The sequence below is a fragment of the Vulpes vulpes genome, chromosome 6 (assembly GCF_048418805.1).
Source record: "Vulpes vulpes isolate BD-2025 chromosome 6, VulVul3, whole genome shotgun sequence".
In the NCBI taxonomy this organism is placed as follows: domain Eukaryota; kingdom Metazoa; phylum Chordata; class Mammalia; order Carnivora; family Canidae; genus Vulpes; species Vulpes vulpes.
Window position 1 is genome coordinate 48,343,407 of NC_132785.1, and position 24,196 is coordinate 48,367,602.

The 24,196-nt window shown below is 42.8% G+C and overlaps 1 protein-coding gene across 7 annotated transcripts in view; it reads left to right on the plus strand.

Annotated features, from left to right (window-relative positions):
- Window positions 1–24,196, plus strand: part of FARP1 (FERM, ARH/RhoGEF and pleckstrin domain protein 1) — a 283,051-nt gene that overhangs the window by 171,051 nt on the left and 87,804 nt on the right. For all 7 annotated transcript variants that reach the window (XM_072760878.1, XM_072760875.1, XM_072760873.1 and 4 more), the window contains exon 3: window positions 13,521–13,625. In XM_072760878.1, the coding sequence (XP_072616979.1) occupies window positions 13,521–13,625 (105 nt within the window). The remainder of the gene's footprint in view (window positions 1–13,520; window positions 13,626–24,196) is intronic.

The window sequence follows — 24,196 nt, forward strand, 5'->3', positions numbered from 1 at the left end:
GGGTTAGCCCTATTGAGAAATGACATTTGCACAGAGATTTGAAAGAGGTTGAGGGAATTATCATGAAGATTTCTGAAGAGAGGGTGTTCCAAGCAGAGGGAGCAACTGATGCAAAGGCCCTGAGGTGGGTGTGTACCTGATAGGCTGAGATCTGCAAACAGGCCTGTGTGGCTAGACTGGAGTGAGCAAGAGGGAGGACGCTTGGATATGACCTCATACATGACAGGGGAGGAGCAGATCCCCCCGAGGCCTTGTTTTTCCATTGTAAAGATTCTGACTCTGAGTTTTGAGGAGGAATGACACCTGATTTAGTACAACATGGCTTTTCCTGTTAGAACTGACCTGAGAAACTATTTGGGAACTATTTATGTAGTCAGTCGAATGGTAATTTTAAGTACAGAGGTCAAATGCAGCAAAGAAACACAAGGAAGCTGAAAAAAAAAATTCATCAAGGTATTGAAACAAGTGACTTTGAAAAGAATGTCATAAAAGGTAAGCTGTGTGGTTTCCAAGTTCTGAGTGTCATGAAGAAATGTGGATGTGTGCACAAATCAGAATTGTTGGAGGGATACTTCTTTAAACTCTTTGTGCATGCAACAATCTAGATATGTATGATTTAGAGGCTGTGACTGGTGTCAAGTTTCCAGGTGAACCTGATTTTCCAGATGAACCTGGAAATCATTGCTACCCTGGAATTAGCTCCTAGAAATAGCTCTTGACTCGATCCTTATTTCTTTGTACTAGGGTTGTAAGAACCTAAAGAATGTGATATAAACCAGCCAGCCAGCACTGGTTTTAATAATGCCCAAGGAGCTTGTTGCCTGATAACTTAAAGGAAAACTGTTTAATTCACACTCTTTCAGTCTTTCTCATGGACTATCCATATTTTTGGAAATGCTCTGTATGCTTTTGCTGTGTATACTTACCTATGAGCTTTTTCCTAAGCCTATAGTCTATGCATTTAGACTTTGTCTTTCTCTCTAGCAAGTTGGTGGCAGGAACAATCCATCAACAGTGAACATGCAGAACTTCTTGCTTTCTAGGGTTTTCTAGTTTGTGAATCATGCACACTTGTCCACCCCTGCCCCTTATTCCCATTATCTCATTCTTCAACCCCTCTTCAGAAGATTCTGGAATATAATGTTTTATTTTATAGTGGTTAAAATGTAGTAAGTCTTAAAGCTACTCAAGGAAGTTTTCATAGATAGAAAAAGGTGGAAAAACTTGGAAAGCCTTCAACCACAAATGAAGCCAGCATTTTATGTGTTAACCTCATGGAATTCTCAGACCCACCTCATTATGGGGTATCATTGTTCTATTTCTCAGATGGAAAAATCAATGCTCAGGTAGGCCATGTAACTTGTCTGGGTCATATAGCTAGTAAGTGACAAGCCAGACATCAAAGTCCTATCTTAACGACTCTGGAACCTCTGTCCAGTGCACCTCGCCTCCCCACTCCTCCATTCTATCCTGCTCCCAAATGTAATCTCACACATTTTTATACCTAGTAGTAATAGCTTCGTCCATTGGAAATGAGGCACAGTTTCGGTGTCTGTCTTTCTTTATAACGTATGCTTTGTTTACAATGAAAATACTCCATATAGCCCTTGACTTTTTCTCCACCCCCATTTGCTAATCCCTATAGTAGATAATCAGTCCTTTTGGATATTTTCCTATTATAATATACAGCTAACATAAAATTTACCATCTTAAGCATTTTAAGCATACAGTTCAGTGGCATTGAAGTACATTCACATTGTTGTGTAACCATTACCACCATCCATCACCAAAATTTTGTTTATCTTTTCACACTGGACTCTGTACCCCTGAAACAAGAACTCTCCACCCCTGTTCCACCCCCAGCGAAACACCATTCTACCCTTTATCTACTTTTGGTCTCTGTTGCTGCCTTTTTTTTTTTTTTTTTTTTTTTAGTTTCTTTTTATTGGAGTTCAATTTGCCAACATATAGCATAACACCCAGTGCTCATCCCATCAAGTGCCCCCCTCAGTGCCCATCACCCAGTCACCCCAACCCCCTGCCCACCTCCCTTTCCACCACCCCTTTTTCGTTTCCCAGATTTAGTAGTCTCTCATGTTCTGTCAGCCTCTCTGATATTTCCCACTCATTTTCTCTCCTTCCCCCATTATTCCCTTTCACTATTTTTTCCCCAAATGGATGAGACCATATAATGTTTGTCCTTCTCTGATTGACTTATTTCACTCAGCATAATACCCTCCAGTTCCCTCCACGTCAAAGCAAATAGTGAGTATTTGTCGTTTCTAATGGCTGAGTAATATTCCGTTGTATATATAGACCATATCTTCTTTATGTTGGATGCTTTTTGTTACCCTTGTTATATTCTTGTAAGTTTCTTTTCACCGTGTCTGGAGCCTCTGTGCTTACATTAATCTGAGCTTTCCAGTTTTTCAAAGGAGGAGAAGTACAGTTGACCCTTGAACAATGCAGGAGTTAAGGGCACCAGCCCTTTCTGTCTAGTTGAAAATCTGTGTATAACTTTTGACTTCCCCAAAACCTGACCAGCCTACTGTTGATCCAGAAGCCCTACAGATAACAGTTGATTGACACATACTTTATATGTTATGTGCATTATGTACTGTATTCTTAGAATAAAGTAAGCTAGAGGGAAAGAGTTACTAAGAAAACACCATTACAGTATGATAGGTGTTTAATGAGAAGAATCTACATGTAAGTGGACTCATGAAATTCAAACCGAAGTTTTTCAAGGATCAGTTGTACTAACTCAGATTAAGAATCTGACGTCATTGCAGATATGCAAATCTGGGGCCGAGGCTCACTTGCACTCTCAATCTTCTTATGTGCTTTAATAGGATATTAAACCTGTAAAGTACTTGAAAAGGAATGAAAAGTAAATAGTATTTATTTGTGAGGTTTTCTGGGGACTCCAGAGCTGAGAATTCTTAAATTGTCCCGAAAGCTTACATATTCTTAATTCAAAAGCTTTATGCATAAAAAATAATTCAAAAGTCCTTTTTCAGGAGAAGAAAACGTTCCCATTTTCCCTACTGACTAACTGAAAAACGTGAAAAATGTGTTGTTGAAAGTGTCTGTAAACATTTAAAATAATTTATTCATTCATTTAGTGTTCCTGAGGGTGTCCAAGAACCTTGGAGATTGGTTCTTGCGGGGGAAAAGCTGTGTTTAAAAAGCACGGTAGGAAAAAAATCTGCCTGCAGAAGAGAGAGGAGAAATGGGAATCACATGATACTTGGTACTTTGTTTTACAAAGTCTTCACCCTTCTGTTAGAATGTTAAGCTAAATTCAATAAAATATTTACTTTCCATCTTACTTTGTAGTAATAATTTTGGAGTAAGTCCACGATATCAGGTGTATTTTCAGAAAGTTCAGGCTCTGTGCACTGAATGCAGTGTTGATGTTTAATTAGATCACTGAGCCCAAGGAGATAAACCCCAAACTAAATAGACATAAGGAAAATGAAAGCATTTTTCTTTGTCTGGGAAGGATTTAGTGCTTTTCCGGAGCAGTCGTGATCTGGGTTGTCCTTGCCCTACTCATTATTGGCGTGATATTTTATTCCCTGACTAAGGGATATTTTTTTAAAAGTCAAGATTGTCTTATTTTGATAAACTTTGGAATTTTTTATGCATTACTTCTGAAAGGGATCCAAGAATAATGAATTGCTCAGGGTCGAGCAGAGAAACTCAGCACTAGGGCATGAGCACATCTTCATCCACATTTTTCCTGTTTTGCTCACTGCATGGGAGGTTTGCGGGGAGCCATGGAAAGCCTCCGCTGTGCATGCACACGTGCAGTCTTGGAGCCCAGGCAGGGGAGTGACTTCTGTCTTAATGTCACTGTAGTTATAATGTAGCCAGAATTACAGCCCAGCAGCTGAAAGCCCCCATTCTCCTCTTGGCCTGGAGTCGGGGCTCTGAAATCCAATCTGAAGTGTGTTTAACGAGTGCTCTGATCACTGGGGCTCAGTGCGGCTGGAACAAGGGGCACAGTGTGTTCGCAGACGGTGTGGCCATCCCTGGAGCCGCGGCGAGTAAGTAGCTGGACAGGCCGAAACATTTAGCTGCATCCTCCCAGAATGAGGGCCTTGTCCTGGTGCCCAGACTTCGGGGCTGAAGTTACCGTCCCTGCTCCTGCCCTGGTTGGTATCCCGTGGTGGCGGCGGTGATCACAGTGTCTGCTGATGAGGCCACCACCGATTTCCTGCTGGGTTTGGAGTCCTTTTTGTCCCTCCCCTCCCCATCATCACACGGATTACCTGGTCGAGTGTTGGATATGGTCTTAAGAGCTCGGAGTACAGTAGATCGTGCAATCCTCACCACAACCCTAAAGAAGTGGTTTGGCCATGATGCTCATTCTACGGAAGGGGTAGATGAGGCCCAAAGAGTAACTGGCCCAAGGTCACACTGCCATGGAGAGGAGATAGGGGATTTGCAAGGAGGCAGATGTCTTCAGAGTTTGTATTCTATCATTAATTTTTTTCTTAAGATTTTATTTATTTGTCAGAATGAGAGAGAGAGAATGAATGAGCAGAGTGGAAGGGCAGAGTGAGAAGCAGACTCTCCACTGAGCAGGGAGCCCTAGGTGGGGCTAGGTGCCAGGACTCTGGGATCATGACCTGAGCTGAAGGGAGACGCTGAACTGAGCCACCCAGGTGTCCTGAGTTTGTATTCCTTAAAGAAAAAAAATTTTTTTAAATCATTTTCTTTTACAGAGAGAGTGGGGTGGGGGAGGAGGGCAGCAGAGGGTGGCAGAGGGAGAGGCAGAGAATCTCACACAGACTATCCAGTGGGTGCAGAGCCCAGTGCATGCTCAAGCTCACAACCTTGAGATCATGACCTGAGCCAAAACCAAGAGTCAAAGGCTTAATCAACTGAGCCATCCAAGTGTCCCCAGAGTTTATATTCCTAATAATGACATCACACTGCCTCTCTACATCACCCAAAGGCTTGGAGAAACAGCATGAGAAACATCTCCCACATTTCAGTTGTCTCATGTCTGTGTTCCCTAAGGAGTCCTGCCTTTGTGGTGGAAGACGGTGGTTGGCTTATGTCACACTCACCCTAGCTTGCAGGGGCTGTGCCTTATTTTGCTCATCCTGTGTCATATTATGTGGCATACCAACCCGCTTTGGTGCCTCTCATTATAGCTCTTGTAAAGCATCAGCCTCTTTCCTTTGAAAGTTTTCTCCAGAACAATTTGAGTCATCAAAATTGCAGGTAGAGGTCTTGAAAAGGAGAAGAGGGAAAATGGAGATACTGGAACTCAGAGATTAGGAGCAGATTCTCTGAACTGGGTTTGAATCCCAGCTCTGCAGCAAGAGTGTGATCTTGGCAAGTCTGTGGCTCCCCCACGCCCTCCCAGCGCAGAGTGCCCCAGGGCAGGTAGCCTAGCGGAAACCGCAGGTCAGCAGCTGAAGGGATCCATAAGTCCCCAGGGTGAGCCCTGGCCAGTCTCATCTGCCTCTAGTGTCTTTGTTGACTCTGGCAAGCCACCAGCCATTATTATTGACCTCCTGGAAGGGAAAATGGTAGGGACTCTGTTCTGTGCTATCAAGCAGCCTAATGCCCTGATTGTGAGTCACCAGCCCTTGTTTTTTCCTCCTGTAACATTTAGAATCTTCTTTCTCTTTGGGTTCCAAAATTACCCAGACATTAGCCTTGAAGTGGATTGTACTCATTCATTCTGTGAGGTCCTCTCTGGCCCTTTGCAACTTAAAGTTACACTCCACCACTCTGCAGATTTCCTTGCATTGTGCTTGTATAATCTCCTTTGCTCTTAGGTCTCTCTAGAAGTCACATTGGTCAGACATTGGGACTCTTGAGCCCATAAATGCCCTGCACCCTCGTCTCATTGCCATCTCTTGGTCAGGATGTCTTGTTTCTAGGAGTTTTCACCTGTATCTTTAATCCCTTCCAGTGAAATTTTTATTTTTGTGGTATTTTTTTTAATTGCAAGGAGCTCTTAATTGCTGTACAAATATTTCTTATTATATAACCCTCTGGGTTTGTTTAGGTTTTTTGTTTTGTTTTGTTTTTTTCCTTTTTTAAAAAAAAGTTATGAACTCCAAGCTATATGGGGGTACATACTTAACGAGTGTTTTCAGAATACCTGGGTGGCTCAGTGGTTGAGCATCTGTCTTCGGCTCAGGGTGTGATCCTGGGGTCCTGGAATTGAGTCCTGCGTCGGGCTCCCTAATGAGGAGCCTGCTTCTCCCTCTACCTATGTCTCTGCCTCTCTCTCTTTGACTCTCATGAATAAATAAAATCTTTTAAAAAATAAAGCAAAACAAGTGTTTTCCTGTAGTCTGCATCATCAGAAGTGCCTAGCATCTCCCATTTCTGACCTTTTGGGGGAGGTTCTATGTAAGGTGGCTGCTTCCCTACTGTAGACTCTCTCACCTCTGCTCTGAGATTAGATTTCAGCATTCTCACCTGTCCTCTTCTTCAATTTGGGGGGAATTTCTCATCTGCTGTCTCTTGTCTCATTTTCTTGGTTTTCTGTGAACCTAGTCCTCTTTTTCCTTTATCCTTTACTATTTTTTTTTAAGCAGGGTTTCTGGGTGTAGTGGAGATGCATGTATTCAGTTGGCCGTATTTAGCCACAGACTGACATTCTTTTCATTGTTTATATTAAGCTCTGTCTGGCAGTGGCCTTGTGCTATATTTTCTAAGAGAGACATGCATTTATGGACAGTTAGGTGGGTTCCTGTGGAATTTCTGAAATTGTACTCTCCTTGAACTTCTGCCTCATTGGCAGCTCCTGTTGGTGTGCAGAGGGGCTGGGAAGAGAGAGCCCTGGAGGGATCGCTGGGGTGTTGGGAATGTGTGTGAGTTGTGTGCATTCAAGGCTAATTCCTGCCTCTCCAATCTCACAGGTGGAAGGGTCTCAAAAGAGAATATTTCTTAAAAAGGATTTTAATTCTAGAACACCTTTCACATCTAGAGCAATAGCTGTAAAAAGGAGAATATCTTTTAACAGCAAGAAAGATAAATTACCTTCTGTAGTTAGTATATAACTTGCTGAGTGTATTTATTTGGTCAAATTAGAGAAATTTTGAAGGCCAGAGTTTTTATGTTATTCCAAATTGCTTATTGGCTTGTTAGTTCCTTGTAATCTCATTTCTTCGAAAGGGACTATTCTGGATGTGACTGCATTGTCTCTGCCCCCATGTGGCTAAGAGATGGGTATGAATTTGCTACAGCTGCTATAACAAAGTACCACAAACTGGGTGGCTTAAAACAACAAATCCAATCTCTCACAGTTCTGTAGCCTACAAATCCAAAATCAGGGTGTCATCAGGGCCATGCTCGCTCCAAGACTGGTAAATCCTTCTTGGCTTCTTCCACCTTCCAGTGGGAGGCTGTTCATTCATCCTTGGGTAGTCCCTGTTTAATAGTCACATCACTCCAGTCCTTGCCTCTGACATCGTGTGGCCTTCTCCCAGTGTCTCCGTCTCCACATCATCTTATAAAGAATCAGCCATATTGAGTTAGGGCTGACGTATTAGCCTCATCTTTAATCTTTACTTGACTACATCTCGAAGACCCTGCTTCCAAATAAGGTCACATTTGCAGGTACTGGGAGTTAGGGCTTCACATCTTTTTGAGGGACACAAGCTCATAAACGTAGGTTTGGCTTTTTTTTTTTTTTTTTTTTTTTGCGCTACAGTTAAGCGTCTAGCTTGATGTTCGCCTCAAACAGAAATCAGAGTGAGAGACCATAAAGCCAGCCAGCTAGCCCTGCATTTCAAGGATCCACATGTCATTCAGGAACAACTGATTGATGTGACTGGCACCTTGCTACTCAAAGCAGAGTTTTTGTACCAGCAGCCACTGCCCTGGGACCCTTTGGAAATGCAGGTTCTCAGGCCTCATCCCATTCCTCCAGAATCAACACTTGATGCTTATTAAACTTATTATATATTACATTACATATGATAATTATTATTATTAAGCTTATTATAATCTTATTAAGATTGATGGGCACAAAATTCAGAAGTGCTGCTCTCTGAGTCACCTCCAGCAGGGATCCTGGGATGGCCTCTGCCCTTGGAGACATCATCATGTAGCACGCTGATGTGGCAGCCAGGTTTTCTTTTTTTTTTTTTTTTTAATATTTATTTATTATCTATGATAGAGAGAGAGAGGGGCAGAGACACAGGAGGAGGGAGAAGCAGGCTCCATGCCAGGACCCTGACACGGGACTCGATCCCGGGACTGCAGGATCGTGCCCTGGGCCAAAGGCAGGTGCTAAACCGCTGAGCCACCCAGGGATCCCCACAGCCAGGTTTTCTATCCCATAACATTGCAGAGGACTGCCTCCAGTGGTTGGAAAATGGATCTTCCTTCTCAATGTCAACTCATTCCCCTGACATCAATTCTATAAATTAACATTTTTCCCTTCACAGTAGAAGCAGCAATAATAGAGAACTTGTTCTTCTGTGCCAGGGCCTTTGCTAACCACTTTGCAATCGTGGTTTTAATTTTTATGTTTTGATACTGGAAGATAGATGATAATGTCTCTGAGCCTGTCATGACTCCGTGTCCTCTGGACTAAATTGTGCTCCCCTGCCCTCAATTCATATATTGAAACCTTAACTTTCATTGTGGCCATATTTGGAGTAAGGAAGTAATTAAAGTCAAATGAAACCCTGATTGAGAAGGATTAGTGTTCTTACGGGAGGAGACACTAGAGAGCTCTGACATAGCACTTACCATAACATTCTAGTTTAGCTGATTACTTGGTTGTAGCCTCGACTTAAGAGATACTTGTATTGATTTATTTCTTCAGCACCTAGCCCAGTGCCTGCATGTGGCTACTTGCTTGCTGTCTATACCACAGGCAGGCTTGTAAAGCTGGCAGAGTTAGTACATCCTAGGCAAAAAGTAGCAAAGGTCCGTGAGAGAACCTACAGTATTCTAATGCCCTAGGATTAGACTTGTTGAAGGTTAGTGGGTTATAGAACTTTGAATAATATTCTGATAGGCATTAAAGGTAAGAAAAAGGAGACCAGGGCCTTTGAGACAAGCCATTCTCTGCTGGATAAGAGCATGCCCTGGTTGTCATGGTAACGTTAATCCTAAAGGGGGGGGAGGAAGGAAACAAAACACTTCCAGAAACAGCTTTCTGAAACCTCAGCAGATGCAAATTTTTTAAACCAGGGCAAACGTTATCTTTATAGATTCGTGTCTACTAGATTGCTTTTGAAAGGTTAGAACCTTAGCTTATACCAAGTAGGGGACATCATTTGTTCAGATGCTTTGAGGAATTAAGGAGAGGGAGAAAAATCTACCCCCACCCCAGAAAGAATTATCTGTTCTTTTGAAAGAGAAAAAAAAAATTCCCACATAAAACTTCATGTAATAGAAATAACCTGAGGCATAGAGATATTTTAAAGGTACGGTAAATCAAAGCAACTTTGACAACTTTTAATAGCTTAAGACCACATTTGAATGTTCATACTACTTGTTATTCAGTACTGAGTGGCCAGACATTCCCCAAAAACTCAAAACCTCCTTCTAAAAGATAATTTTATAGGATTCTGTAAACAGAAAAATCAACAGGGGCCCCCAATTTGAAATCAGCCAACTAACTTATTTGTGAGCTAGGCTAAAATTCAGATGCGTTTTGGAGGAGCATCATTCAAAGTAGCCAATAAGAAAAAAGTGATAAAGATGTGATTATATAGTTTCACTAATTGCTGATTTGTTCTCCAGAATAAAACATATAACTACTATTCAGTGTCTTTTCTGTAAGGCACAGAGTTAATTTTAATCAAGACTTGAGCAGCCTGGGTGGCTCAGAAGTTTAGCACTGCTTTCAGCCCAGGGCGTGATCCTGGAGACCCAGGATCGAGTCCCACTTCAGGTTCCCTGCGTGGAGCCTGCTTCTCCCTCTGCCTGTGTCTGTCTCTCTCTCTCTCTATGTCTCTCATGCATAAATAAATAAAATCTTTAAAAAAAATTTTAATCAAGACTGGCTGAATATGGGGTTGTCTAGACTGACCGTTTCTTTGAGGCTATGGGAGTCTTTTTTTTTTTTTTTAAAGAGTTTATTTATTTGAGAGAGAGAGGCAGGGACAGGCAGAGGGCGAAGCAGGCTCCACACAGGAAGGCTGACATGGGACTCCATCCCCAGGCTCCAGGATCAGGCCCTGAGCTGAAGGCGGTGCTAAACCACTGAGCCACCTGGGCTGCCAAGGCTATGGGAGTCTTAAGGTCAGTTTCCTCAGCCCCAGTACTAATACTTGGTGATAATTTAAAAGCTCATTTGTCATAAGATCCTTTTCATATTAAACTTTCTAACATGTAGGGTTTTTTTTTTTAATATTATTTATTCATGAGAGACCGAGAGAGGCAGAGACATAGGCAGAGGGAGAGGCAGGTTCTCTGCAGGGAGCCAGATGTGAGCTGAAGGCAGATGCTCACCTGCTGAGCCACCCAGGTATCCCTCTAACATGTTGGTTTGCAAATGCCATGCAAATCACTTGGTTTCCTTTCCTCGGGTTTGGTAGCTTTTGCAACATTCAGTAGAAATGTGTGTCTATCTTTAAAGTGAGCTCCACTTTGAGAAAAGACCTTTACAGGTCAGTCTTCTTAGGGTCTCTGCTTTGTGCTCTGTTCACTTGCTGTTGGATATACCTCCTTCCCCCATTCATACTTCACTGACTTATTTCTAGATTGGTTTTAGCAACAGGGCTGGTGGATTTATAACTTTTTTGAACCTCATCACCGGCTGCTAGTGCAAAGCCTGCCCCAAGTGCAAACTTTGTGGTTGCTCCAACAATGTTCATTTCATGCCTAACACGTAAAAGCACTTTTTGCACCAAGAAATCTTAGCGAGTGTTGAGTGCACACACATGGGTGTTCACTCACTCTCCCCATGTGATTGGGCCATGGCCACTCTTACCCCAGCTAGTCTTACCCCTCAATATTTTCCTAAGCTCCAGTTTCTTAGAAGAACTCATTTTCTGGTTCTTAAAAAAGTTGAAACAGATTCTATTGTCTATCACCTTCTCTGGCTATTTGTAGATGTGAACCCCGTCCCCATTACTTTTTCTTGTTTCTTTTTCCTTCTGCATTTTTTCATTGTGACAAAATATGTGTAACCTAAAATTTCCCAGTTTAGCCATGAAGTGTACAATTCATTCACAATGTTGTGCAACCAACACCACCATCCATTCTCCCTTCCATGATGTGATTGCTGTGTGTGTGTGCGTGTGTGTGTGCGTGTGTGTGTGTGTTGAATTCAAATTTTAGTTGGTTAACATACACTGTGATGTGAATTTGAACAAAATTACTTTGTGAAGTTCCAAAAAATTCATCAGAGACAAGTGTTGAGGAACGATGTTGCTGACTGAGTAAATCCACTATAGGAAGTAAAGCAGGGATGATTTCCTTTAGAGAATGGGAACGAAATCTTTTATTTTTTAAGATTTTATTTATTAGAGAGAGAGAACAAGCAGTGGGGGTGGGCAGAGGGAGAGAGGGAAGCAGATGCCCCGCTAAGCAGGAAACCCGACATGGGCCTCTATCCTAGGACCTGGAGATCATGACCAAGCCAAAGGCAGATGCTCAACTGCCTGAGCCACCCAGGTGCCCCTTTCCCTTCTTAATTACACATTACAGTTTTTCTCATTAGTTCTGACACAATGCCCGTGGGATGATTCTACCAGTGACCCTTGAACCAGGCACTGAAAGAGCTTGGTGAGGTTGGGATTATCCATACAATATCCATAGAGAATATTGTATGCCTTCAGATAGCTGTGATTATCTTCTGGATTTTAGTGATGAGGAATATGGGATAAAGTGGCATCTTTTTACAAAAAAAAAAAAATGCTTAATCCCTGGACACTGAAGCATCTTTGACAGCTCCTCAGGTCGTCCTGGGCCAGGCTATTGAACATGCCCCTCTATGAACTTGTTAGGCTGTAGTTCTTACCCTCAGTCTCCTGGGTTACTAATTGGTTCCTAGAATGCTCTGCTCTTCCCAGAGGGAAGGTGAAAGCATAACAGCAGTAACTGGAAATGACTTTGTTTTGAAATCTTTTCTTCCAATGTTTGACCCGTGTGGTGGAATTGGATCCACTTGACTAGTGGGGTCATTAGGAATCCACCAGACAGTGAAGAGAAACCAAGGCATATGATTCTTAGTGTTTAGGGTAGACATTGGGTTCTTCTATAGCCGGTTTCCTTTCCCCGCAGATTCAGTATAAAGAAAATGCATATAGAGTATTGATTTCTGCAGGCATTTGATTGACTGCCAAGTGCTTTGCTAGACAATAAGAACATAAAGGTGGATAAGTAGCCCAGAATTTAAGTGGAGAGACAGGCTTGTGTGTACTTAACTATTTATAATATGGTGGAATGAGTAAATTTTATTCTTTGTTCACTCACTTCCAAATTGGTCTTTAGGCACTGCAGATACAGAGATTAATAAAATGCAGCCTTTATTCAGTGTAGGTGAGGTATGGATGAGAGTTTACACAAAGTGCTAGGAGAACCTGGGGAAGAAAGCTGTAAATTCTCCCTGCCAAGGAACAGGGCCAGAGGTTCCTCTGCAACAAAAAGGCCACAAAATCATGAGTTGAAAACTTACGTTCCCACAAAACCTGCACACAAATATTTGTAGCAGCTTTATTCTTAATTGCCAAAATTTGAATGGTAACCAAGACATCTTTCAATAGATGAAGGGATAAATAAACTGTAGTACATTCATACAAGGGAATATTATTCAGCAACAAAAAAATAAACTAAGAAGCCACAAAAGGCATCTGGAGACCTAAATGCATACCACTGAGCAAAAGAAACCAATCTGAAAAGGCTACATGCCATATGATTGCAACTATACAGCATTTTGGAAGAGACAAAACAGTGGAGACCGCAGAAAGACCAGTGGTAGTCAGGAGTTGGGGGTGCGGGAGGTAAGGGGATGAGGGTTAAATGGGTGGCACACAGTGGAATCTTAGGATGGTGAAACTATCCTCTGTGACCCTATAACGGTGAGTACATGATATTATAGATTCGTCAAGATGTTTAGAGCTGTACAGTGCAGCGTGAACCCTGATGTAAACTGTAGGCTCTGGGTGATGATGACATGTCCGTGTTGGCTCAGCAATTGTAACAAATGCATTAATGCATGATTTATAATAAGGGGTACTGTGTGTATGGTGGGAAGGGGTACATGGGAACTCTCTGTTCTTTGTCTTCAATTTTCTGTAAATCTAAAAGCGCTCTAAAAAATATTTTTTAAAAAGGGGTGGAGTGGTGCCTGGGAGGGGGTAGGGGGGAACTGGCAGAGAATTAGCATCTAAGTGTGAATACAACCTGGAAATGCCTCCAAGGTGTGCAGCCGGGAGTCTGGTCAGTGTTCATGGAGGTGGGCACACTGAAAAGGGCCGGAAGATTCGGGAATGAAGAGGCTTCCTAGGGTGGAGCCATGGCTCATTTTCATCTCTGCCTGCGCCAGAGAGGGTAACTCCTGTTGTTTCTGTTCACAGCAAAGAGCTCCGGGGAAAGTATTGCTGGATGCGGTTTGCAACCACCTCAACCTCGTGGAAGGGGATTATTTTGGCCTCGAGTTTCCTGACCACAAAAAGATCACGGTAAGTGATGGGAAATGAATGCCCTAAAACAGAAGAAAACCATCTAGAAAGCCCTTGTTAATCTTTTTGGAAAGTATTACGCACACAGGATTAGCAGGTTCAAAGAGAATACTCGGTGAAGACTGGCTCCCTCTGACCCTTTCCTCACTTCTCCCTCCAGGAACTACCGTTACCAGCTGCCTCTGTATCCTTCTGATAAAAGTCTGTGTCTGTGTGTATACAAACACATATTTTTGAAACACGTGAATGTGGGGAACAATATACAACATCCTATATCTTCCCCACCACTTCTGTTAATGTATTGTGAGGATCTTTTCCTTTTCCATGCATAGAATCCACTTCTTTTTTTTCAGCTTCATGCCGTTCTGCCAAATGGACATGCCATAATTTATAATATCTGTTCTAAATCATAGGATATTTAGGTTCCCAGCCTTTTCTTTTACAACAAATGAAGCTATGGCAAGCATACTAGACAAGCCTGTGCTCAAGCGTTTTAGTACTTGAGATCCAAAGGCTTGGAGTTGCCTAACCCATGGCTTTTGATCATTGTAAAGTTTGAAGAATATGTCATGTTGTTCTTTACAAAGGTTTCACCCATTTGAACCCAAAAGTTAGAACATAGCTTATTGTTCCTTTTGTCTTTTGGCTAATGGCACTTTTTTCAGGCTGTATCCTGAGTCTTTAATTAGACACTCTTTGAGACTATACATTGATTGACTGTATTTCTATTTATTCTAACATTCAGTACACAAAGTACCTAGAACCTTTGTTAGCCACTGTGCTGGGGACCCAGTAACTGTAAGATACAGGGAACATACAGTAGGGTGTCGAGCTTAGTCAGTGACCAGCACAGGACATGTGACAAATGCCCCCCTGGTGCCATGGGGCATTGGGCACTGGGGGACTGGGGGCAGCAAAAAAACATTGGTGTTATGGGAATCCTTCCCAGGTACTGCAAAACTGAGTCCCATGAGGTCAGTAGGAGTTGACCTAATAGAATGTTCCAGTGAGGGGAGTCTCACGTTTAAAGAGCAGAAAGCAACCTTCAGGAACCTGCATATAAGGCAGGAGTTGAGAGGTAAAGGGGAAGGGCTCAGGTGAAGGAGGTGAGAAAGAGGAAGCTGGAAGGTGGGCAGGGAGCCACATCTCAAAGAACTTTTTATACAGTTACCATCCAGTAGGAATAGAATACGAGCCACATATGTAATTTCATATTTTCTAGCAGTTATGTTAAAAAAAAGTGAAATTAACTTAAAAGCACATTTAACTTAATTTGATATGTCCGAAAACATCATTTCAACATGTAATCAATGTCAAAAATTATGGGGCGCCTGGATGGCTCCATCAGTTAAGCATCTGTCTTTGGCTCAGGTCATGACCCTAGGGTTCTGGAATTGAGTCCCACTTGGGCTCCCTGGTCAGTGGGGAGTCTGCTTCTCCCTTTACCCCTTCCCCCTGTTTGTGCTCTCTCTCTCTCTCAAATTAAAAAAAAAAAATCTTTAAAAAAAATATCAAAAACTAGGGATAAGCTATTTCATTTTTTCATGCTGCATCTTAGAATCTGCAATTTTATTTAAATGACACAGCCCTTCTTGATTCATGCTACCCATGTTCCAGAGCTCAGTGGACATGTGTAGCCAGTGGCTATCATGTTGGATGGCTAAGCTCTGTACCAAGCTAATGTGTTTGGGAAGCTGTCCGAGTATTTTAAAGGGAACATGTTATGATCTGATTTATGGTTTAGAAAGAGGACTGTACCAGACTGGAATATAGGACAAGACGAGAGTCAGGAAAGCCCTTAGGAGTTTGCCATGTTTCAGGCTGGAGACAGTGTTGGAAGGAATTAAGGAAGAACAAGGTGGAGAGCTGGAAGGAGGTGGGTGAATTTAAGAGGCTTTGGGAGAGAAGTGGTTGGGGCTATGATTGAATGGATAGGCTTGTGAGGGGAAGCAGGCTCCGAGCGGCTGGGTTTTCCAGCTTTGCCATCTGGGGGAGGATAGTGGCGTCAATCACTGGAGATGAAAGTCTCAGAAAGGCCTTGTTTGTGAAGAGATAAAGACAATGAGTTCCACCCCAGACATGAGGACTCAGGCATTAGTGGACACCCTGTTGGAGACGTCCAGTAGGCAGTACCAGTAGGTGTATCTCCTGGAGCACAGGAAAGCTATCTGAGCAGAAATGTAGACTTAACAAAACCCAGGATTATTTTATTTAAAAAAATTCTTTTAAAGGTTCTATTTATTTATTTGAAGAGAGTGAGTGAGTGAGGGCGTAAGTGGGGAGATGACCTGAGCCGAAATCAAGAGTTGGATGTCTAACCCATTGAGCCATTTTAAATATTAATCGAAGCTCTGAAACTGGATGAGAGGGTAGACCATGGAAAGGAAGGTAGCCTGGAGCACCAGAGAAGGAAGAGCCCTCAGAGGAGATGCAGATGGGAAGGAGGAAAACCAGGGGAGGGACACATCACAGAGCAAGGGAAGAGAGCGTTGCAAGAAAGGTGTAGACAGGAGGTGAGTGGGTAGGTGGCGAATGAGCAAATCTGTCACATACCTAAAAGTGGGTGTGAATATTGTTTTCTCAACCTTTTTTTCTCCTTTCCTTTCCTTTCCTTTCCTTTTTCCTTTCCTTTTTCCTTTCCTTTCCTTTTCTTTTCTTTTCTTTTCTTTCTTCAATAGACAGAGACAGGAGGAGGGAGAAGCAGGCTCCACACCGGGAGCCCGACGCAGGACTCGATCCCAGGACTCCAGGATCGTGCCCTGGGCCAAAGGCAGGCGCTAAACCGCTGAGCCACCCCAGGGATCCCCCTCTCAGCTTTTTTCTGTCTCCAAATACTCTTCAGCATTTCCTCATGCTTAAGTTAAATCTAAACCTCCCTGACTCCCATTCCTTTTTCTGATGTGGCAAATGACCACAGATGGGCCAAATCTAACTCTACATTCTGTTCATCCAACAATTATTTTGTGCCTCCCCGGTCTCGGTCATTAACTTTTATACAATAGAAGCCTCGTGATATAAAGTGACAATGAGAAGTGGTTATGGTTTCCATTCATTAGAAGTGAGCAGCTTAGGGAAAAAAAAGTACACAGCCTGGTAAGAGAGACAAATAATTACAATACAATGTAGCAAATTCTGTGGAACATTGTTTCATAAATTTATTTTATGTCGAAATAAGGATTCTCAAAACACTGGAAGATACATTATCTCATTTCTAACAACTTTGCCTGAATTATGGCAAAGGCCTAATGGCTTCCCTGATTCCACTCTTGCCCTGTTCTGAAAGAGCTGGAGTTGCCTTTTTAAATGATAAATTAGTAGTGGTGAGGGGACTGAGATTCTCAGGACTGTTGCATATCTGGGTCAGCCATATAGCCAATGCTGGAGTTGGGATTCTAACCATGTTCTTCTGACCCCATGTTCAGTGCCCTTCTAGAATTTACAAATCTCTTGATCCTCCAATGCTGGTTTCTTCCAAGTTTTATCAGCCTTGATTTTTATGATCTCAGTACCTTCTTATAATACCCTTTAGGAATGTGGTCAGCCACAAAATACAGAAAACCCACCACATGCCACATGAGTGCTTACCATGTGCCAGACTATTCTGGTTGCTTGTGGACACGACAGCTAACACGGCCCATGTTCTAAAACAGGGATCAGTACGCTTTATAAAAGGTCAGCTAATAAATACTACACAAAGGCTTTGCAGGCCACAAGGTCTCTGCTGCAGCTGCCCAAGTCTACTCTTGTGGTGCAGGAGCAGCCATGGACATTATGCAAATGAATAGATGTAGCTTCGTTCCAATAAAACTTTATTTGTAATACAGGAAACCGTAGCTTGCCAGCACCTTTTGTGAAGAGGAATAACTCTGGGCAAGACATCGTATTAGTTTTACCTACAGTATTTCACTCATTACAGAAAGACCCATCATACTCTTTTTATCTGTTGAGGAAAGTGAAAGGCCCAGAGGCAAAGTCATTTTCACAAAGGTGCACGGCGAGGAAAAGGGGTAGCCGTGATTCAGGTTCAGTTCTGTCTAAACACAGGTTTGTGTTCTCCGTTACCCTTCCATTCTGGCCGTATTTCCATATTTTGTTCTCTGTCAATTAGGAAATCCCAACCTGAGAGCAAATTTCATAATGTCTAAAAAAAATAAGTTGTTTCAACAGAAGTGATCGGTGATGTTAGATGAGGCAGGAGAGGTGCCTCAGGAAAGGTACAAGGAGGGCTTCTGGGGCCTTTGGCCCAATTCTGTTTGTTGATCTGGGTGCCAGGTCTATGCATGCAATCGCCATGTAAAAATTCAGTGAATTGTATGCTCATCCCGTGTGCACTGTATGTGTATAAAACGTCAATAAAGGTTTACCCCCAGGGACGTCTCTGTAGCTCATTTGGTTAGGCATCTGCCTTTGGCTCAGGTCATGATTCCGGGGTCCTGGAATCAAGCCCCACATCGGGCTCCCTGCTCAGTGGGGAGCCTGTTTCTCTCTCTTGTTCTCCCTCAAATAAATACAGTCTTTAAAAAGTTTATCCACAAAATGCAGTGCAGTAATTTCTGCTCAGAGGAGTAGAAATAATGACCAAAAAAAAAAAAAAAATGCCAGAAGGCTGCCTGACAGACTCTATTTTGAAAGAGTCAAGGATGAGTCTTGATTTTGTTGAACTGGGGAAGAACCTCTCACCTATGAGAACAGTAAACTCTGGCTGGATTTTCACCTCTCTGCTTAGTAAAGTTGAGAATTTAGATTTGTGTGAATTCCAGAATTCTCTGGACTCTTGTTTTCATCTTTATTTTTTATTTTATTTTTTAAAAGATTTTATTTCTTCATTTGACAGAGAGTGCATGCACAAGCAGGGGGGGAACAGCAGGCAGAGAGAGAGGAATAAGAAGACTCCCTATTGAGCAGGGACCCCAATGTAGCGCTTGATCCCAGGACCATGACCCAAGCCAAAGGCAGATGCTCAACCACTGAGCCACCCAGGTGCCCCTGGTTTTCATCTTTAAAAAACTGAAATCCCATGCCCCTTATACAACTCCTCATTTCCCCCCTTCCAGTCTCTGGCAGCCACCATTCTACTTTCTGTTTCTAGAAGTTGGGCTACTTGAAATGACTCTAAGTGGACTCACATAGCCTTTGTCTTTTTGTGACATATTTCACTGAGCATCATGTCAAGATGCATCCACAGTGTAGCCTTTTTAAGGCTCAGTGATACTCTGTTGTAGGAATGTGCCATGCTTTGTCCATCCACTGGGACACGGTGGTTGGGAACAATCTGCCATGAACACGAGTGTGCCATCAGCATAGTTTTTTTTTTTTTAAGATTTTATTTATTCATGACAGCAAGAGAGAGAGACAGAGACAGAGACACAGGCAGAGGGAGAAGCAGGTTCCATGCAGGGAACCTGACGTGGGACTCGATCCTGGGTCTTCAGGATCATGCCCTGGGCCGAAGGCAGGTGCTAAACTGCTGAGCCACCGAGGCTGCCCAGCATAGTTTTTTTGATGCAAGGTGATTATTACCTTTGCCAGCTTTGTTTGGGAGGCTGCATCCTCACCTGCCAAAGCAAGAGGAAGCATGGTGGGTCTCCACTTGTCTAAATGTGGGCCATCGCAGCTGGCTTTCCCCATGTGCCTACCTGCATGTGTTACATGGGAAACTGAGGCCCCCCAAGGGCCTGGCATCTGAGTTGAGGACCTTTGTACCAGGTGGTAGGTTCAGGCGGCTCATGTCACAGCTTAACCTTATGTCCCTTGGCTCATGGGTTCCATTGCATGAAGAGCCCATGTCAGAGCTTGCTGCTCAGGAAGGGTTTGAAAAACACTAAGGGGAGAAGGAGTGCTTTCCATGGTCTAAGATGTGTTTCTCAAGATGGGATGTAAACTGGTGATAATTGGTAATCAATTATGTTCTACCCATAATGAGACGTGTCCCGTGGCTTGCCACTTAATAGAGTGGCAATAGATTGCTGTGTTCACATGCGAGTTTGGCTCTCCCTTCGTCCTTGAGTCTAGACAGCTTTCCCACGAGATTGCCCCACAGGAGCAGACAAGTGTTTTCATCAGCTATTTTATTGATTGGTCTTTCCATGGCAGAGACACTAGGGATCCTGGGAATCAAGACTCTGTGCTTACTATGCCAGCTAATTGGTAGCTAGAGTCCAGGGAGGCTGGTGAAAGGCCAGAAAGTTGCCATGGGGGTGAACTCACAGACCTGACTGTCCTGGAGCTTCTACTGTGTGCCCCGGGCTCTGCTACACACCATAGTGCATCTCATTTGTTCTTCGAAGGAGAGGTGGGCACACAGAGTGAGAAGGTAAAGGTGTTAGGCTTTAAAAGCTGTACTGTGTCTGTGGCAACCACCCAACACTGCCTTCGTGGCACAAAAGCAGCCACAGACAATATGTAAATGGATGTGCATGGTTGTACCCTGGTAAAACTTTATCAAGGGGCATGGATTTCTTTTTTTGGGGGGTGGGGGGAGGGCATGGATTTCTGAATCTCGCAAGTCTCATGTTGTGAAATACAGTACATCGATTTTTATTTTTCAACCACTTAAAAGTGTAAAAGCCGATCTTTGCATTCAGGCTGTACAAAAGGACATGGTAGTCAGAATTCGGCCCATGGACCTTAGTTTGCCAATCTCTTGCTTTATAGTATTTTTGTGAGATTGGTATTTTATCATGTGCATTTTACAGGGAGCAGATTCAGAGAGGTAACTTGCTCAATGCTTACAACCAGGTTTATAACCAGAATTTACACACAAGCTTGTCTCAGCCAGTGCCAAGCTGCTTGCTACACTTGACTGCCTTTCCTCACACTGGCCCCTCTCAGAGCCGTGTGAACCTAGTAGGGGAGAGAGGTGTGTAAGATAGATCTCAGCAGCCAGTCAACGATGCTGGGAAAAGCCTGCATTGTGGTTTGTAAATCTCTTTATTTTTATTTTTAAAGATTTTATTCATTTATTTATTCACAAGAAACACAGAGAGGCAGAGACATAGGCAGAGGGAAACACAGGCTCCCTGTGGGGAGCCTGATGTGGGACTCTATTCCAGTACCCCAGGATCATGACCTGAGCCAAAGGGAGATACTCAACCACTGAGCCACCCTGGTGCCCTGTAAATCTCTCTTTAAACATTTGCTTCATCCTCTAGCAGCTGGGTAGATTCTGTACATTATCTGGAAAATGAGATTAGTAAATCATGGTTTTATAGGATGGTCACAAAGAGTAATTCAGAGACTTTACAGTGATGAGCCCAGCAGGATTCCTGTGCATAGTAGGTACTCGGGTATCCATGGTGTTTTGTGCTTGTGTTTCAGCTCAGAAACCAGTGAAGCTGGCCCACCAGTCTTTACTAAAATTACATCACTTACCTATCTGATACGACAATTCCAATTTCGAATAAATGCTGATAAAACTCAGGAAGAAGATTGGCCTCTTTTCGTTCAGTTTGATCCTTCTTTATGCCAGGAGAAAAGTTTGCTGTCAGTAGGTGTCTTCGGTCAAGCTGCCCTAACAAAATACCACAGACTGGGTGGCTTGAACAACAAACAGTTATGTCTGACAGTATTGGGGGCTGGAAGTCTGAGATTAGGGAGCCACCATGGTCAGACTCTGGTGAGGACTGTCTTTATGGCTGGCAGATGGTTACCTTCTCACGGTGACATGGCAGAGAGACAGATCTTTTCTTATAAGGCCAGGTCCCTATTGGATCAGGGCCCCACTTTTATGACTTTATTAAACTTTAATTACCTTTAAAAGACCCCATCTCCAGGTACAGTCACATTGTTGGGGGGGTTAGGGTTTCAACATAGGAATTTTAGAGGGATGCAGTGTAGTCTATAGCAGCAGGCATGCTTTCTAGGGGCTTGAAGCCACAGAAACCATGGCTATATCCCTTGCTGGTGGTTTCCCAGCCTCAACGGGGTCGGACAGACCTCCTTCATGTATGCTTAGTAACCAGCCTCCTGACCTTGCTTCTCCTTGGGGATCTGAGGACATCTAAGACCAGGAAGGACTCTCTGTGGAACATGCTGGGTGTAAAGGATGAAGACTGTTGCAGAGCCACAGGCAGACAAAAGTTTGGGAATCCAGCAGAAGTGAGATTGTGGAGTGCCTTTGTCACCATGCAGAGCAGCACTGGCGTTGGATACAACAGTGGCTGTGTTAATGGCACAGTTCTCAAGAGAATGCAAAGCTCTCCTTGAGCAGAGTCTGGGAGGAGGATGGATCACTGGAAAGATAAAACAATGGGTGATCTTCCATTTCTTATGCTGGGAATATAGGTGGGTTTTTTTGTTTTGTTTTGTTTTGTTTTTCAATTGCTAGACTTTTTTAAATATTTTTTTTCATTTATTAGGCAGAAAGAAAGAGAACATGATCAGGGGAGGAGCAGAGGGAGAGGGAGAAGCAGGCTTCCTGTTGAGTAGGGAGCCTGGTGAGGGGCTTGATCCCAGGACCCTGGGATCATGACCTAAGCTGAAGGCAGATGCTTAACCAACTGAGCCACCCAGGCACCCCATTTATAGACTTTAAAAAAAGCATTAGATTTACAGAAAAATTGAAATTATTTGCCTTCCTTTTAGAAAAAATGATATTTTACAGTGAGTGAATGGGGCAGGCAAAGGGAAAGGGAGAGAATCTCCTGCAGATTCCCTGCTGAGTGCAGAGCCTGATGCTGGGCTTGATCTCATGACCCTGAGATCATGACCTGAGCTGAAATCAAGAGTCAGACACTTAACTGAATGAGCCACCCAGGAGCCCCAGTTTGCCTTCCTTTTTGAAAGACATTTTTGCTGGGTGTAATATTCTAGTAGGAGTTTTATTCCTTTAAGGATATTAAAAATCTTCCTCCATTGCATTCCCACTGGCATTGTTTCTGACAAGAAATCTGCTGTCCAGTTTATCTTTGTTCTTTGTACATAATCTTTGTCTCTCTGGCTGATTTTAAGATTTCCTCTTTATTGCGGTCTTTGAGCAATTTGATTATGATGTGCTTCCATGCAGTTCTCTTCACATTTTTTACAAGATTTTTATTTTTTTTTTTTTTTGAGAGAGACTTCGAGAGTGAAAGCAGGAGCAGAGGGAGAAGTAGACTCCCTCCTGAGCAGGGAGCCCAATGTGGGGCTCAATTCCAGGGCCCTGGGATCATGACCTGAGCTGAAGGCAGACAGCTAACCGACTGAGCCACCTGGGTGCCCTTTCTTCACATTTCTTTTTTTTTTTTTTTTTTAAGATTTTATTTATTTATTCATGAGAGACACAGAGAGAAAGAGACAGTCAGAGAGACAAGCAGAGGGAGAAGCAGGCTCCATGCAGGGAGCCCAACGTGGGACTCGATCCTGGGTCTCCAGGATCACGCCCTAGGCCGAAGGCAGGAGCTAAACCACTGAGCCACCCAGGCTGCCCTCTTCACATTTCTTATACTTGGAGTTTTCTGAGTTTTTTGGATCTGTGGGGTTTATAGTCTTCATTTTGGAAAAATTTCAGCCATTATTTCTTTTAATCTTTTATCTGTTTTTTATACCCCTCCCCTGCCATCTCCTCTCCTTTGTGGCTCCAATTCCATGCATGTTAGGCTGCCCAAAGTTGTTCTACAGTTCTCTGATGCTCTGTCAATTTCTTGGTAATACCTTTCTGTTTCATTTTAAATTGTTAATATGGCTACATCTTTGAGTTCATTAGTATTTCTTGTGCAGCGTCTAATCTGATTTTAATCTCGTTCAATATTTTTTGTTGTTTTGATCTCAATACAATGTGGTTTTTGTCTCTAGAGGTTTCATCTGGGTCCTTTTTATAAATTTTGTATGTCAACTTTGAACATAGAGAATGCAGTTGTAGTAATTGTCTTTATGTCCATCTCCACTAAATTCTAATATCTGTGTTCCTTGTCAGATTTGATAGTTGTGTGGTTGTTTTTGTTGTTATTGTTGTTGTTTGTCTGATTATGGCTCCTATTTGCCTGCTTCCTTATATGTTTGGTGATTTTCTTTATTGGATATCAGATTTGGAATTTTACCTTGTTGAATGCTGAATACTTTTATGTTCCTATAAATTTTTATTGAGTGTTCCGGGATGCAGTTAAGTTATTTGGAAACCATTTAGTCCTTTCACATCTGGATTTTAAGACCTATTTGTTGGGACTGGTGTAGTGTATAGTCCAGGGTTAATTATTCCTTATTGCTAAAGGGATGACTCTTTAGTACTTTATTCAGTGCCCCAGAATCACGAGGCCATCTGGTCTGGCTGGTGAGAATTAGTAATAATCCTGACACTGTGAGCACGAGGCCCTGGTACCTTAAGTCCTTTCATTGTTTTTTTTTGTTTTGTTTTTTTGTTTTGTTTTCCCTCCCCAGTCTTGGGTACTTTTCTTATAAGCTAATATTGATCAGCATTCAGTTGATTACTCTCAAAAGGAACCTTCTGTACTCTGCCAAATACTCTTTCCAGATGGAGCTTTCTACTCTCTGGTATTGCCCTGTGAACTCTCAGCCCTACCTTTTCAACTCATGGATTTTGCCAGCTTCTTCCTTCTATACTATGGCCTAAAACCTAAAGCCTAAGGCAGAAGGCT